Raw genomic sequence first — 18,369 nt, 5'->3', positions numbered from 1 at the left:
ATACAGGGTAATAACATGGCTTTTCACAACCAGTGACAGTGAGAGAAGACATTGAGTTTCTCAGAGTCAAGCAACAGATGGCTCAAGCATGCTCTTGCCCTTGTAACAAGGTAAGATAAAAGGTACTCTTTTCTAACGGGATAAGCGAAATGGTGCTTTCTGAAATCCAGTACTGGATACCTTTCAGAGAGTATGTAACTTAAGAGTTGACCCAAAAAATTTATGTTTTAAGATACATTTGCCTGCTGAATATAGTAGGTACTATAAATGTGACCTTATCGACACCAGAATGTATTTTTCCATTCCTGTTATGTCAACTCTTATCTTCATCACTTGGTGCCTGCTGGTGAGAAATAAAGAGAACCAGTTCATGACAGAAGAACATGCAATGCTCCTGAGTTTAAATTAACCTGCAGCGATGTATCTCTATGAAAAGCTGCTGATAAGGCTAGGAGAACAAGTAAGCAGGAGTTTCCTTTCGTCCAAGAGGTACTGCACATCATTTAGAAATGTAGTGGAGTTACGTCAGCGCTGAAACTGGCACAGAATTCTGATTAATGGAAGTGTTATATGAAGGTGTTCAGTTAATTGCCAACACATCTCTCAATAACTTTCATACTTAAAGTAGTTTAAAAACTGAGCAAAAGATGGAGAGCAGATCAGAAACGAGTTTTATTTTTTAGATTGTGGATGATTGGAAGATCTTTAAAAAGTCTGGAAAGTTTCCTTCAGAGAGGGAGCACTTATCAAGCTACACCAGATGTAGTCAAAGTGATGTGCTTAACGCTGTTGTCAGGTACATAGTCAAGGTGCATTGTCCTTTTGATGTTCCTAAAGATGATGAATAAGATTTTTTTTTGGATAGGTATGTGGAAAGGCGGCCCAGGTATTAGCTGCTTTTAGAGAAGTTTTGTTTGCTGAAGAGTTGGGTTTGCTTTGATTCCTAGCTCATGATATTTTGCCAGGAAAGAATTCTAGGTGATCCTTACATTTGGGATGAGAAGGTAGATGTGTGGTTTATGAGCAAGAAAGTGCTTGATTTCATGTCCCAAAAAAGGGATCAGATATCATTGGCAAAGGTGTTTATTTGCTCCTGAATGAAGTCAGATTTGGCTATTACAATTGACTGTATGTATTCTTTTCTAATTTTTTTTAGCTTAGTGAATCTTTGGAAGATTTACTTTTCTGTCATTTAGTTTCAGTGTTTCTGATTACTGATCGTATTAACTTTCCCATGTCCCAGACAATGATGCGCATATTAGGAGAGATATGAATGTGTATGGATTTGGGAAATGATAGGACCTATCAAATAGGATGGTAGAGAAGTGGTGTTGACACTGATGAGACATTTGTCTTTGTAATTAGAACAGGCAAGAGGGTTTGTGTAGGTGTGGAGTAGTGCTCCTTTCTCATGTATAGAGAATAGTGTGCATTTAAGGTTCCGTCAATAAAAATAGATATATTAGAGGAAGTCATTTTTGATGGACGATATGAGAGTATATGTTAGAAAGCCAGTAAAATGGTCAGTGCATTTCCTTTGAGCTTAGGAGAAATGCTATGTGGTTTGAAGCAAGATGCTGTTAGGGTGGTCCTTAGTGTATCACTCTCACGCTGTGTGTTAATGTTTATGATTCAGTGTAAATTGGCTGTTTTCTTATTCATGGACATAGCTTGGTTATGGATGGATTACAGATCATCCTTACTAAAGGCGCATTTCTTATGATACATTTGTCCATGGAGGAAGCTATCTATCCAGCATATAGCTAGTACAGTTTACTGTACTCATATTGCTTCATTTAGATATTGAATGGTGCAAAGACAGCTGCTGTCACTGGCAGAAATTCCACCTCCTCAAGGATTGGTGGTGCATAATCTACTAAATGGATATACAACACTGCCAATGTGCAACTGAAATAGTGCCACTAAACTCATGCCAATGGTGCAAAATCTATTTAAGGCAATGCCATAAAACAATGCAAAACAACAAGGTGATCGAAGAATGCTTAAATTAATCTCAGCCGCTGGCAATCGCACATGGCCTCATTCCAGATAACTGTGTTTTTGCACACTGTGTCATTCTAGACAAAGTCCTGTGTATGCAACTCAGATGTGGTCCTGTTCCAATAGTAACAGTCCAGCCATAACTGGCAGATCTGGTGCCCCCTAAAACTGGCCCGGTGTTGCTTCATTTTTGCTTCTAGGTGAAGCTTTGCCTGGCAGTTTGGGTGAACTGTTCCTATGAGAAGCAGGGTCACTATTGATTTGCAGTGGGTGAAAAAACTATAGGTTTCAATGTTTACCCCAAATTATTACCAGTGGTTAGACTACTTGCAAGTATTTCTCCCATCACTTTTTGTGTGATTGATTAATGCCCTAAGTATCCAACGGTATGTCCAGATCTGGGTCCATTAACCACTGTGCCATAGGACCTAAGCTAAACTTCACTTATGAGGCCTTATAAGACCAAATCCAGCCTGGAGCTGCTTGATTTTTGCTTCAAAAGGGGCCCTTGCCTGGCAGTTCGGGTGGACTGTTCTAAAGAGTAGCAGAGTCAATACGGATTTGCGTAAGGTGGGCCTTTGTCTAGAGTGGCACAGAGGGTGCAAAAACGATGGGCTGAAATGTTTCCTTGAGGGATTGCTAGTGGTTAGACCAGCATTCCTCCCATCACCTTTTGTGTGATAGATGTTATGCCCTCACTGGCCAAGGGTATGCCCAAACTGGGTCCCATGCTCAGTGTGCCCTAGGATCCGAGCTATACCTCACTGAAGAGGCTGCAACCAGTCTGGGGTTGGTTCTTTTTTCCTTCTGGAGAGGGCCTCACATGGCAGTTCAGGATGGACTGTTCCTAAGGGAGGAGCAGGGTCTGTACTGATTTGCATAAGGCAGTCAATTGTCTAGAGTAGCACCGTGGGGGATAAATGAAGGGTTGGCATACTAGACAAATGGACTGCCAATGGCTAGACTATTTGTAAGTATTCCTCCAATCATCGTTTATGTGTTTGATGTAACATCCTAGTGGCCAAGGGTATGCCCAGACATGAGTCTCTGCTCGGTGCGGTGGAAAAAACAGTAGTAGGTTGGAATAATACCATGAGCACATGCCAGGTTATAAAATGTGCAAGCATTCCTCCCATCAACCTTTGTGTGATTGATGATATACCTACATGACCAAGGGAATGGCCAGATGTATGCCCCCTGCTTACTGTGCCATAGAATCCCAGCTATGCCTCACTGAGGAGGTCTAACAGTGACAAAATCAGTCTGGGTTTGCTTTTTCTTTGCTTCTGGCAGGCGCCTTACTTTACAATTTGAGATGGACTGGTCCCATGAGGAGAAGGGTCAGTACTGATTTGCATAAGGGAGGTCGTGCACTGGGCAAAAACAGTGGGTTGGAATGCCACCTTGAGTGATTGCTAGTTGTTAGTCTATTTGCAAGCATTTTTCCTATACACATTTGTTTGATTCATTTAACGCCCTACATTGCCAAGGGTATGCCCAGATCTCAGTCATTTACTCACTAGGCTTAAGGATCCAAGCTATACGTCATTAATGCCTGGCTGGTTGGAATAGACTGTTCTGATGAGTAGCAGATTCAGTAGGCTGGAACTCCTCCCATCTCCTTTTGTGTGACTTATGTAACGGCCTAAGTGACCCAGTGTATGCCCAGCTGTGTATCTCTTGCTCAGTGTGCCATGGGATCCAAGCTATACCTCAATGAAGAGGTCTAACAAAGGGGAGACTAGTCTGTGGTTGCTTGCATTTTCCTTCAGAAGAGGGCTTGTCTGGCACTTCAGGATGGACTGTTCCCATGAAGCGCACAGTCAGTTCTGATTTGCATAAAGATGTCCTTAGTCTAGAGTGCTTTGGTCTGACGCTGTGACAGGGCAACCAAAAATCCCAGGCTGCTTAGCCCCTGCAGGAGTTGAGAGGGGCTGTAGAAAGGTTGGCAGTTAGCCCCTCAGCGCGGGATGCTTTGTTGCTCTGGGCTGCTGCTGGGACAGGGAGACCACAACTCCCAGGCGGCTTTTCCCCTGGACGAGTCGAGAGGGGCTGGAAAAGGTCAGCAGTTAGTGCTGCAGTGTGGGCCGATTTGGTGCTCTGAGCTGCCACTGGGACACCACACTCCCAGGCTGCTTTGCCCCTGGATGAGTCGAGAGGGGCCGCATAAAGGTCAGCAGTTAGCCCCGCACCGCAGGATGCATGCAGGACATGCCCAGGTGGTGCCCGGGTGACAACCTGGCCAAGACAGGAATGTCTTAGTCCAAGCCGGGATGAGGCAGGGAAGGGCCACCCCTCTGAAGCCCAGCAATGTTTGGCAATTTCTATCTACTTAGTTTGCTAGATGTGGGAGCTGCCAAGTTCTGTGAGCACAATGGGATGCTAAGGATTCTTATACTAAGAGTAGCAATGTTACTTAATGTACTGTTGAACAAAGGTCCAATAGAGTATATAACAATTAGTTATTAGGTCAACCTAACTGGCTGTTCTAGCCTAACCTGCTGGAACTGGCACCATTAACTGCAAAATAATGGGGAAAATTAAAGCTTTTGGTACCATTCAGAGAACAGTAAACAGCAAAAGGGATGTCCGACATGCTGCAGTAAATTACACTATAGATGAAAAAGGCAATCTCATTGAAGAGGTCGAAACTACGCTAATAAGGAAAAGATGATGGACTGTCCTGATACACGCCTGAAAATTGCATAAATATTCAAAAAGGGGTGTAAGACTATCTCTCCCAACACATCTGTGCAGACTTCCAAAAATACTAAGGACAACTAACGAGGAGTGAGATACTGATGATAATAATAAGGAACCCACACTGTTGGCATAGGGAATGATGTGAAACAAACTCATGGTAGCTGTTAGACCTGTCATCATTGGCGTGAGTCACCCTTCAATTTTTGATGGATTGCCTCCTCTGTTTTGATATGTTTTTGCTGGATTTCTGCTTTGGGCACTGTGCCACTGCTAATCAGTGCCACAGTGCAAGTGCTCCCTATGTTAAATTAATGTACTAATTGGTTATTTCATGATTGGGTTATTTGATTTATCTGCCAGCCCCTGGTACAGTGCACCATGTGTGCCCAGGGCTTGTAAATCAAATGCTACTGGTGGGCTTGCAGCACTGGTTGTGCCACCCACAAAAGCAGTAAAGTGTGTCTCAGGCCTGCCATTGCAAGGTCTGTGTGCAGTCTAGCACAGCCATGTCGACTTGGCCAAGTGCACCCACTTGCCAGTCCCTGAGCCTTCCCTTTGCTTCATATTAGAGACCCCTATGGTAGGCCCAAGGGCAGGGTGCCGTGTAAGTATAAGGTAGGACATGCTCTGATAAGTGTAGCATGTTCTAATAGTGAATTAAAGCCATTTTTGTTTTTTACTATTGAAGGCTACCTGTTCTCATAGGCCAGAATGGGCAGCTAGATTATTACATTCTTATAATCCTAACTGACTCAGGGAAAACGGTACAAATTTGAATTTAGTATTCAGGCAATACACCTTTTGTAAAGTTGGTTTTAATATTCTGTGTTTGAGAATACCACTTTTAGAAAGTGGGTATTTTCTTGCCTAACTATCCAGTCCTGCCTCTGCTGGGTTGTGTATTCCTTGTCTGGGTTTGTGAGTGATAGGGCTGGGGGATTCCAGGAGACAGGCTGGGGCAGCCCAGTGGTGAATAGAGAGCTCTGCATCTAGATGGGAGGGAGGAGTTGTACCTGGGACCGGAATAGGGCTGGGCCTTCCCTCTACAATGCTGGCTCCACCCCCTGTGGCTTGTCTGATGTCTCAGCCCTGCACTGTGAAAGGAGAGGAGGAATCATATCAACAGAGTGCTCCAAAGCTGTATCTTCCCTCCCCTGTGCTGGCGCCACCTCCTGTGGGGCGGCTGATGTTTCTGCCCTGCACAGTGAAAGGAACAAGAGAGTCATGTAAACAAAGTGCTCAGGAACTGGTTTGGACTAGGCAGAGGACTCTCTGCCTTCAGAGAACAATGGATTTTGGGGTATAAATATTGGGACCCTGATCCCAAGAAATTAGATCACTTCTGGACAAGAAACCTTTCTGCCAAGAAGAAGAACCAAGGAAGCTGCAGGAGTTTGGACTGCCCCTCTGCCAGTTTGTTGATTGCTGGGTTGGCCTGCAGTTGTTGCTTCATTGCCAAGGGAAAGGAGAAAGAACTTTGTAAGGACTTTCAACTACAGAATATTCTCCAAGGGCTTGAACTGTGCTTGCCTCCTGCTGAAGTCTCAGGGACAAAAGACATCACCTCCAGCTCCCTCCTGAATTTCCTTGCTGGGAATTCTGACTCCAGACACTTGCGTGCCGTTGGGAGCTGAAAGTGCGACGCATCGAGAAGAAGCGTGTCGCCGCCGCAGCTGAAATTGTCGTAACGCCAGAGAAGCGAGCCTTCACCGCATCTCCCTGGAAGCGTGTGTTCATCGAAGCTGCATGCTGTTGCATCACCGGAGAAGCGTCATGCCATCGTGAGAGTAGCCATCGCATCACCGGAGAAGCGTGTCGCAGGGCCTGTCGTGGCTCCAAAGTACAGAGTCGTCGCATGGCTGCCAAGGCGCCATCGCATCATCATCGCTGCATCGAGGGCGCCATCTTCTTGCATCGCAACCGGATTGTCGCATCGCATCAAGGCGTCATCTTGCGCACCGCAACGGTCCCGCAGGTCGAGAATCTACGCATCACCTCCGCATCGGTGAGGCTCATGATGAGTCCCCTACTCTGCACAAGCATTGAGGAAGGACGCAACCGTTCCCTCGGGTCACGGAACCGAAGCAACTCTTCCCTTTTGTGAGCCTTTTGTTCACTTTGTGTTACGCATCCAGGTACTTTGTTGAGAACTTTGTTGCATTTACCAACAACTTGCCCCTGCTTGACCGAGACAGTTCTGGTTCACGGAACTCCATCTGTTGTCGCTGGCTCCTCCTCTTCCCTTGCAAACCATTCCAGACCTTCTCACAATGTCCGAAGGGCAAATTTGGCATCCGGATCCAGAGTCATTACACCTGTCAGCATGGCTCCTGAGCAGCGAGAATTTATGAATCTTCCCATCTCTATGGCGACGGAACTGCGCAGGGGGCAGTATTGGTCATTTCCCCTTTGAGTACTCTCTCCACACAAGAAGGAAGAAACACCAGGAGACATCCAGTTTGTAGATCTCTGCCTGTCAAGTAGTTTTTGGAGAAACATTCACCAGCTGAGCAAGCCGTATTGAGAAGAAGTAAGCGACGTGTAAGCGGATCGTTTCAAGTGGATCCTGTAAGAATTACTTTGCCATCCCTGCCTTTACCTTTCAGTCGGCAACATCGGGTAAGACAACCTGCGCACCCACCTAGGAATTAGGTGAAGACAGTAAAGTTTGGGACTCCTGTCGATGTGACTGGGTATCCTGGCTGTATTAGTGATTGAGTGTACCGCCGTGGGAAAAGTCATCGCTGCTGCACTTTTCGTCACACAGCATGTTCCCTTACAGACTGCATTTAGGGGTGGATGAAGTGGTGTGCATGCGTTATTAAAAGATTTCCTTGAGGCTATTTCTCTGCTGACTAGACTGGTCACGGAACAAAAACAGAGTGTATACATTTCCCTGCCTGGTCTCCGGTATTCTGTGGGATATTACATAAACGGGGTAAATTCTATTGCCACCTACCTGCCATCATTGTCGGTGTGAGTTGTCACGCAAGGAAGAGTGTGTGGAGAATCTGGTGGAGACGAGTGAGGCGTGGCAGCACGGATCTGTGGGCAACACCCTCGTCAGCGTCAGGGTCTGACGAGTGAGCGTCTCGGCCTCTGGTGTGGGGATAATTCTGTCAGCGTTCCATTATTGTGGGTTTCCTGCACCGAGGAGTCTGTCAGGTCGCTTTCATCACGTCAGCTGCGAGGGCCGGACCTGTCAACGCCTTCCGACGCGCCATCCGCTGTGGGCCATAATCTATCTGTATCCGGAGCGCGTCAGTTTCGGCCGGCGCACCATGTACTGAGGGCCGGTATTGCTAAGTTTAAAGCGGCAATAGGTCCATTGTGTTCCGGGACCCCACAGCACTTCACGGACCTTTGTGGTGACTCAAACAAAGTTAAATAGTGACTTTCCTGCAGTTGAGTGTACCGATCTGCATCCAGTTTCCAATTTTCAGTTACAACATATTCCAGTAAAATAAAACTTCCTCATCACTCCAGAACTTTTGCCTGCACCGGGGATCCGGGCAAGGAACAAAACCATTGTTTGTTTATTGTATAGTTCAACTGTGGTAGCTTGCCACCTTGAAGCTGCGGTTTTGTATTCTGTCATTATACTGTGCTACATTTTGTCATAAGTTCAATCCCCCTGCATGCTCTGCCCCTTTATCCCTAGTACATTGTATGGTCTCTAGCCTGCTATTGTGGTGCCACATTCTTCTATCCTCTCCTCACTAGTGCCTTTATATCCTCCCTGGTGAAAAAAGGCTGCAGCAAGCATGAGTCAACCCCCACCCTTTTTGAATGACATCGGGGAACCGGAGATTAGTTGGAAGGAGTGGGTGAAGCTGTTTGAATCCTACCTCATAGCTATAGGGGGTGAGAGGTTCAGCCCAGTAAGGAAACAGCACATATTACTTCATAATTTGGGTGTACAGGGGCGCAAAGTGTACGAATGATTACCTGTACCAGAACAGGAGGAGGATGTGGTAGGAGAAGTAGATGTGTTTGTGCAAACTATGGGCAAATTAGAAAAACATTTTGGAGACAGGATAAATGTGGTAATAGAACATCACTAGTTTTTTAAGAGGAGCCAGTGCAAACAAGAGTCAGTGCAGAATTATATTGCAGCTTTGTGGGGTCTTACCCAACTATGTGAGTTTGGTAACCTCACCGATTCCCTTATAAGAGACCAACTGGTGAGGTGCACTGATAATCCTTCCATCCAAGAACAATTATTGGCAAAAAAAACCAGGGCTAAGAGAAGCTATTGAAATATAAAAAACTCGGTTGAGCACACTGCAAGGTGCATTAAGGAAATGAAACCCAACAGTGAGGTTGTGGCAACTATCAAAGATGAGGAAGACAAGAATGAGGTGTATAAGGTGAAATTTAAAGAGAACACTAGCATCAGAGTAAATAACAGAGAGAAGGGTCCTAAATGCTATAGGTGTGGCAGCAACAACAATTTAGCAACTTTTTTCCAATGCCCTGCCAGGTACGTCACTTGTAAAAAAATGCAATAGGAGAGGGTATTTCGCGAGAGTATGTAGAGATGGAGAGCCGCACACTAGAGAACATGAGAAATACGCGGAGAGGGTCGCAAGTAAGGAAGTAAAATGCATAGAGCATAAAGGTGAAAAAATTGTTTTGCAATTAAAAGACGTCAGTAATACTGTAAATTCTATCTATCCTAAGTGCGATGTATTCATTGATAACAAATGTGTAGAAATGTATGCTGATTCTTGTTCACCGTTAACTCTACTAAACAAAGATGATTTTGTTTCCTTGGGTAACAGTAATGTCAGTGAGTTAAAAATGCCAGATATTTCTCCTACAGGATACAATAAAGGGCCCATACCTCTTTTAGGTATGAAAAGTGTGCAGCTACAATTTAAGGACAGGAAAACTTATGGAACTGTGTATGTAGTGAAATCAGGGTCTAATCTACTAGGGTGAGTACACCAGAAAGAGCTGGGAATCATCTTAGACCCCAGTAGTGCTGAACAAGTCCTGCTCAGAGAAAAGTTCCATATGGGTGATAACATTTGTGAAGAGTTCAAGTAGTTATTTAAGGAGGAGCTAGGGTGTTTGCACAATTTCCAACATAGGATTAATCTGAAATACAATGCAAAACCTATTGTACACAGACTACGTTCAGTGCCACATACATTAAAAGATCCCCTTGAGAAGGAGTTACGCAAGCTATGTGACTTAGACATAATCCAACCTATAAACTGTTCTCAATGGTTGGCTCTAATAGTTATCGCGGCCAAGTCCAATGGGGAAGGGATTAGTCTCTGTGTAGACTTGCGCAGTCTCAATGACAGTATTTGGGTAGAAAGACATCCTTTGCCCATAATCAACGAAATGCTTAGCACCATGGGTCCTGCAAAGTATTTTAGTGTGATAGATTTATCCATGGCGTACCACCAGATTGAACTTCATCCAGAATCAAGACTACTCACGGCCTTCATCACCCCTTTCGGGGCATTTATGTTTAAGAGAAACCCTTTTGGACTTGCGTCCGCTGCGGCTATTTTTCAAAAAGCCATGCAGAAGATCATGTGTGTCCAAGATGATATTTTAGTCTACGGCCAAAACACGGAAGAACATGATGGTGTACTAAGGCAAGTTTTTAGGAGACTCATGGATGCTGGCCTAACGGTAAAAAGAGAAAAGTGCAAGATAAGAGTACCAGATGTTGAATACCTGGAACATTCAATTTCAGAAGATGGATTCAGACCTAAGAGCAGCTTGATCCAAGCGGTAAAAGAGGCTCCCCATCCTAGGAATAAAGAGGTACTTAAGTCTTTCCTTGGGCTCATGGTGTATATGTCCAAGTATGTTGACAACTTTACTGCCAAATGCGAGCCAATGAGAGAACTCTTGAAGAAAAACAAGGAGTTCATGTGGAATGAAGAACATGAAGTCGTGGCGAATGCCTTAAAGGACAACCTAATCAACTCTCCGGCTTTAGGAACTTTTGACCCGTCCAAGAGAACAATACTTGCAACTGATGCTTCAAACAACGGTCTGGATGCAACTTTGATGCAAAAAGATGGAAAAGATGAGAAGATCATCGCCTTTGCATCCAGGAGTCTCACAAAACCCGAGCGGAACTACTCCGTAATTGAGAGGGAAGCTTTAGCCTGCTTTTGGGCTGTGAGACATTTCAAGTTTTTCCTTTGGGGTTTAAGGTTCACCATTCGGACTGACCACAAACCCCTCACATTTATATTTTCAGTAAAGGGTCTCGAAAATTGCACCCCACGTATCAGCAGATGGATCCTAGGACTGGAGCACTACAATTTCAATGTAGCGCATGTGCCGGGCAAGGAAAATAAAATTGCAGATTTCCTATCGAGTTCACCTTTACCAGAAGCGGGAGCCACAGAGGAAGCTCTTGACAGTCCCATATTAATGATGGACATACCCGCCATCACTGAAAGAGAATGGGGAGACAGTATGAAAGTGGATAAGGAGTTGAGTACCCTAAGAGAATACATGAAACAAGGATGGCCCAATAAGAGGAACGAGCTGGAAGCAGGCATTGAAGATTATTGGGAAGTCAGGAATGAACTGAGCGTCATTGGAGAAAAGGTATACCGCAACAACAGGGTGGTACCCCCTAAAGAGCTCAGGAAGAGAGTTATCGACTTGGCACACGAAGGTCACCTGGGGCGCAGTGCTACCAAAGTTAGAGTAAGATCTAATTTCTTGTTCCCCAGGATGGACGCAATGACCGAACAAATTGTAAAGGAGTGTGGGGCATGTGCCAGGAGTGACTAATCTAAGGTGGTACACAAAGCTCCTTTGTCCCCAGTTAAAGTTCCTACTAAGCCATGGAACAAGTTGGCTATGGACATTATTGGACCAATGCAGGAATTAGGTGTACAAAAGAGATTTATGCTGGTCCTGATTGATTATACATCACACTGAGTTAAGCAAAAGTTTGTACATAGTATCACCACGAAATCTGTGATTGAGTTCTTAAAGGAGGTGTTCTATGAGGAAGGGATACCCTCGATTGTAGTTACTGACAATGGGGTACAGTTCACCTCAGAAGAAATGCAAGAATTCCTGAAGGAGTTGGACATAAAGCATGAAACCACAGCTTTGTATTGCCCAAAGGCCAACGGCCTAGTGGAGCGAGCAAATAGGGTCATTAAGGAATATATCCAGTTATCTGCCATCAACAGACATGACATAGAAAACTCACTTAGGAAATGTCTGTGGGCATATCATACATCACCCAATAAGGTAACTGGAGTTTCACCTTTTGTGTCATTGCGTGGTAGGGAACCATGTACTAAATTCAATCCAAGTTGGTTAAGCGGTGGCAGGGTCAGGGAAGTAGATCAGGAGGAGGCAGTAATAAAGTTCAAGCAACACCAAGACAAATACAAACTATGACCAAAAACGCGGTGTGAAAGCCCACAAGTGGGAGGTTGGCGACATGGTGCAAGCTAGGAAGAACAATAAGACGGGGACCACTCTCAGCAAATACTATTCTCCAAGTAAAATTGTTAAAGTGCTTAAGAATGTGGTCCAGCTTGAAAATGGTCAATGGTGGAGTTTTGACAACATTGTAAGTGCACATACGTAATGTTCTTTAGCTGTGTAACCCCCTGCTACTGCCTCGCCGGCTGGTTCTCTCCAGCCCCTTTGTTATCCTGTGTTTTCACTTTCCTTTTCCATTGTTCACTTTATAAGGAAGGGAGATGTGTTGCAATTATAGTTCCTTTGGTATGTTCCGTCCACCCCTGCCATTCTGCCCCAGTTGGTTTCCCCCACCCTGAAGCTTACTATGGAATGTTGGTGCTCTCTTCAGTGAGGAGAGTGGATGGTCATTAAAGTACAACTCAGCATATCTCCAGAGTCCTGTCATTATTCTGGAATTCCAACAAGACTTTAATCATCTTTTAAGTAATCTTAAGTGTAGTATTGTGGATTTTTTTCTGTTTGTGGTCTTGTGTTTAAGTCTATATAAAGAATACTTATTTTGATAAAACCTGTGTTGTGTCCATCTGTAGTATTTTCACTGTATTACAGTGTATATTCACAAATGCTTAACACACTGCCTCGGAGATAAGCCTGTCTGCTCGTGCCAAGCTACCAAGGGGGTGAGCAGGGGTTTTTAAGGAGTATAATCCCCTTATCCTGACTTAGAAGTAAGGGTCCCTATTTGGACAAAGGTGAATCCCATTGCCAACTAGAGACCCCCAGATCTAACAGTAGCCCTGCCAAATGCATTTTTAATATTACTATTTTTATACTTGAGGTACCATGCTCAAATTGTTATAGCCCCCTTGCTGGTGGAGGGACTTTGTTTTTGCTCATTAAAAAGACACGGGAAGATATATTACCAAATACATTGAAGGAGTGTGATTCCAGCAAAGATTTTAAAGAATTTGGAGATCATTTTGCCCAGATGGGGGGAGAAATACATAATCTACAAACACAAGTCGCTCAATTATTGAACAAGGCTGAGAGGTTGGGGGCGGCTCAAATGTAGTTAAGTACTGAAGCCTGTAAGGGAATAAAAGACAAGGAAGAAGGACGTAGAAACAAGGGGGAAGAGTGAGTATGTATGTGAACACAGGATTATTGAAGGAACACAATCTGAATAAGGAGAGTATTCGACAGAGCCAGGACCTATTTATTTTAGTATATCCCTGGTTAGATAAACGTAGTTATCTTACATATCTGCCATGGATCCGGCCCTCCAGGACCGACTCTGCAGAACCCTGCTCTAGCACATTGTTCGTTGCCCACAGTATGCACCAATGTAAAGATGGAACCAGGAAGAGGAATATAGAAGTATACCCCGAACTACTACACCTCAGTTTGTGTGATGGGGTTATTAGGAAGACGAGTCAAAACTGGAACCTACACCATCAAGTATAGAGGAGTCTGTGCAATGAGGCTAGACTACATGATAACACAGTCAAGAAACTACACATGTTTAATGTCTCCAGGCTACTTATGGGAGCCAAGGAGGATAGTAAGTCAGTTAGAAATAAAGTAATACACCGGATGAGGAATTATAGGCACAGCTATTCCTTGATACGATCTGATTTATTAGGAGTGAAGCGTTGTCCCTCTCAGAATGAGCAGTTTGATTATATAGACCTAGAGTTGAGCAAGGAGGAGCATGCAATTGGGCTAGTGAACTTTGATCTAGAAACGTACCCCCAAAGGGTTCTATAATACAGTTCAAATTTAATTAAACAAGGAGCACCTCATTTAAAATGTTGGTAAAATGCCCCCTATCATTCAGGTATGAGAACCCTTAAATGTACTTAATACGAGATGCAACGAGAATGGCCTTAATGAGATTGATTGACTTGGGAAGGAACATGATACACCTTTAGGGGGAAACCCGCAATTGACTATGCACTCACTACCCCTTCAACCTTGGAACAGACAGACAAACAAATGGATTACCACAGCAGGGAGAGACACATCCAACATAAATATCCATGCAGAATGTAGATAGTAGAACACAGCTTAAGCTGGTCTCCTTGAATATAGTAGGGAGAAAATCTAAGGTGATTGACCCAGAATGGGGAGCTTTTGATGATAATTTTCATATATGTGTGTTCCAAGAAACAAGGGCTCTTCAAACTATATTTAGGGCGGACTATATAAACTATAGCATAGAGGCTAGACCATCAACTGCAGGTCGCCCGTCAGGAGGTTTAATAATATAGATTAAGACATCTCCAGCATGCAGGATAAGTAGGTTAAACCTCAAATCCACCAATATTCTGGGACTTGACATTAACGCCATGAAAGGGTTATTTGCATTAAGATTGTTGAACATCTATAATCCTCCCTCTAGTCGAACTATGAGTCGGAAACTCCCCTTGCCCTAGAAGACTTTCAAGAGAACTATAACACCTTAAGTTAATTTGCTCTAGTCGAGGATTTCAATGCAACATTTTAACCATTAGATTTAATACAAAATCTTCTGCAAGAAAAAGATGAGGAAAGGGGTATTTCAAGATTACTGATTCCCCCTAAAGAAAAGTATGAGGGTAGCATTATAGATAGCATCTATCTCATTATCATATGACCTACATGCGTGTAGTGGGCCCACGACCTCTGATGGGGGACCAACTATACATTTGAGAGGGCAGTCCCAGAAGTAGGATTGATTTTGTATTGCTTGATTTAAACCTAGGGCCCAAATTGTGAGGTATGATGGTCAGTGATAGATCTGATAGCGATCATAATGATTTTGCCCTTGAGTTGATGAATAACCCATACTTGATTAATAATCATTTCCCCCATATGCTAGATCCACTATGGTATCCTCCAATGATAGTAGGAGTGGAAAATTGCCCTCTATTCAATTGCATGAGGATAAGCTTGCCTCTACAGTTGCTTCCTCCTTAAGTTTTTTGGCAACTGCGAAAAACAGAGTTGGTCATCGTGCACCTACTCAACAACTTACTTGCATCCGATAGGAAATATTTTACACAACCTCCAAGGTGAAAACATTTAGAATAAAAGAATTAGAATGGTTTGATAAATATAGTAAGATAGCCAAGCAAAAATTGATGATCGTTGTGAAAAGTGGTAGCTGATGCGCCATAGCAGAAGGGAGACAACTTTGTAAAAGAACACACGTACTTGCCAAGAATAACTGGGAGGAGATTATCTGAAGAGAACTGGTCATAGTAGCTAAAATGAAAGAAAGTAGATCATTCTGGCTTTTGCTTTCTAAAGGGGTACCATTCGTTATAAACAAAGACGGCTTTATAATTCAACCACATATTTGGAAACAACATTTCACCAAGCTGTATTCTACCAAAGAGACAGGCACGGGAGTTGATACAGAAAGGGATGAATTTATTGAAAATCAGGACTGGGGCAGTGTTTCCCCAGTTACCTTCTCCATGGCAGAAACAATAATAGCTATTGAGTGTATGAAAAAGGGGAAAGCGCCTGGCTTAGTGAGGATACCTGACAACTTTTTTTGCTTTGAGCCGGCCGTATGGGATTATATATTAAATATAATTTCTAATACCATATCAAATGGGACTGAGATACAGGACACCTGGAAAGATGCCAAAATAATCCCAATTTATAAAAAAGAAGATAAGGGTGATCCAGCCAACCATAGGCCCATCAGCCTGAGAGATAATGCTCAGAAAATCTTTAGCAAGCAGTTACTGATGAAGATACAAACTTGGATGGAGGATAAACAAGTATTGTCCCAATTACAAGCAGGGTTTAGTGCACATACAGGCAGTTTTCCACGTTCTATTGATTCTTTGGAAAATTATCCTAATTAATAAAGGGCATCTGTATGTAGTGTTCGGCGATTCAGGATCTGCCATTGATCTGATTCCACAGGAAAAACTATGGCTTGTTCGAATGGAACGAATGGGATGCTGGAAGTTCCTGACTGGAGCATCCTCCAATGAATGTGAGAATCAACAAATGTGTTAAGTCTGTGTTTATTCACATAGTACTTGAAAGTAGTTGACGACTGTTGAAATGTACACAAATGTTCTTTTGCCAAAGGCAATACTAAGGCTTATATTACAATTCCTCATGGAACAAATGTGTTAAAACTGCACATGGTAATTTTCAAAGTCCAGTGTCTCTGAATCATTATGGTGTTTCACCATTGGAATGAGGAATAAACTTGGGAGCATTGGAAATCAGTGTTTCTACACTGATTTTTGCAGATGTTTCTCTCATTTGAGGATTTTCCTCCCAGTAGTCAAATTGAATCTAGGGGAAAAAACTTAAGGTGCAGGTTGATTTGGCCAGTAACGTCCATTAGACTAGGAGACAGATTTGCTCCACACTTAGAATTAGCCCAAAGTGTTCTTCAAGGTAAAAAGTGGCTAGGATGTGTTCCCATATTTCACAGGAGTGTAGAGTATACCCTCTGGAATTATTTTTTACTCCTTATGTGAAAAGTTAGATGTGCAACAGCACACTTGTATCACAGTTGCATTATGGTGGAAAATCTGCGTGTGTAAATTTTACTCATGGAACTCATAGAAATCTATGATGGTTATAGATTTGCTTGAGTAGTTGTGATATCCTTTATGAATCCCTAAAGAAGTAGAACGTTGGTATACTTGTAGAAGCCCATGAAATGAGCAAAATCCAGATTTTTTTGACTGCTGACTCTGTCATTCGGGCGCATAATCAGAATATGTTCTAGATCATTCTTCACTATCCAAATCTGGCATTCTGTGTTCGATTGCACTTAAGGAGCACACACTTGCAAGGGTGGCAAACAGCCTGGATGACCAAAGGCTGTGGTGCAACCATACAAACACTAGAGAAAGACTGAAATATTGAGTAACATGTTCAAGATAAGTTAAGAGAATGTAGGTGACACATCCTAGACGTATTGGGAAAGACGTTTAGATTAAAATGCAGCAGAAAATTGCGTCAAATAAAACACATCGGAAATATTCACAACCAATAAGCAGCTTGCCTTGGTCTTTTTTTAGGAATCATTGCAAAATGTGTTTGGAGTTTGTGCAAACTTTACTCACCACACATCAGATTGTACACTTCAATGTTGTCAAATGCTTCCACCTCCACTCCATCTTTGAAGCTTGGTCCATGTGCTATAAAGATAGCCTGAGAAAGCAGTGGTGTCATTTGGGCATTCAACGTTACACAATCAATTCAAACAATATGAAAATGTTCTGCTTTTCACTTTCACTAAAATATCACACAAGTTCTTGAAATGTGACTGTGCTCCTGTGCATAATAACAAAGCAAACTTTCCATACAGATGCCTGTGGTCTAGTAGTATACACCAAAATCTATTCTTGGTATACATGTAATGGAAATATCGAAGTATTATAAGGGCCATGGAAGTATTGTGTGCATCTCATATTCACAGTAATCTCAGGAGTAATATAGAACAACCACATTGAACTTGAAATGCTCGGAATGCAAACTAAAATTCAATCCCTTTCTTCGTCAAGCCCCTCCGAAGACCAGTTCATCCAACATGGCTCTTGATGGTATATCATTGAGGAAGCTCTTGATTAGGGAGATGTGTAGGACTTTCTTTGGCTCATATAGTGCCTCATAGAAATTTTCAATTCTGAGTGCTATCTCAGCAGGGTCTGTAAGGGGTTTCCCCTGTATGTTGCATATAGTGGGGAAATGAATTGGTGTCATAGCCTGTCTGCACAGTAGGTATGGTAGTTTACCGGAATTGTCCCCCCATTGATAGATTCTGCTCTGGGATGCCAGCCATGCGAGCTGTGCCTTGTCCTTCAATTCACTTTGATACTGTTGTTGGGTAAGGCATAGATTTCTACGTGTCATGTTTGGTCTGACTTCCTGTCTCTCCAGCTTGTCAGACTGGCTTCTAATTGTGTTAGGTTATGTTTCTGGCGTTTACGTTCCGCTGTGTTATAGCTAATTTCTATCCCGCAAATGATAGGTTTCATGGCCTCCCGTAATATCTGGGGAGAAGGCTCTTTCTATAGTAAGGGTGATACATTCCACCAGAGCCTTTTGGCTGTGGGATCTATAGTCTTGGTTTTGTGACTGCCAAGGTGAGAGTCTCCACCGGAATGGGCGCCGGCGTGGGCTTATCAAGAGCTGTATCGCAAATGGGAAGTGGTCTGACAGTCCCGAGGCATAATTATGACATCTGATACTCTCTGAAAATAATGGTTT

General features: G+C 43.3%; 1 protein-coding gene across 2 annotated transcripts in view; it reads right to left on the bottom strand.

Moving 5' to 3' along the window:
* ENPP3 (ectonucleotide pyrophosphatase/phosphodiesterase 3) overlaps positions 1-18,369 on the bottom strand; it is a 709,442-nt gene that overhangs the window by 242,178 nt on the left and 448,895 nt on the right. For both annotated transcript variants that reach the window (XM_078649216.1, XM_078649217.1), the window contains exon 18: positions 17,223-17,310. In XM_078649216.1, coding sequence (XP_078505342.1) covers positions 17,223-17,310 — 88 coding nt within the window. The remainder of the gene's footprint in view (positions 1-17,222; positions 17,311-18,369) is intronic.

This window comes from Lissotriton helveticus, chromosome 6 (genome assembly GCF_964261635.1).
Source record: "Lissotriton helveticus chromosome 6, aLisHel1.1, whole genome shotgun sequence".
Taxonomy (NCBI): Eukaryota; Metazoa; Chordata; class Amphibia; order Caudata; family Salamandridae; genus Lissotriton; species Lissotriton helveticus.
This window is presented reverse-complemented; position numbering and strand designations above follow the sequence as displayed.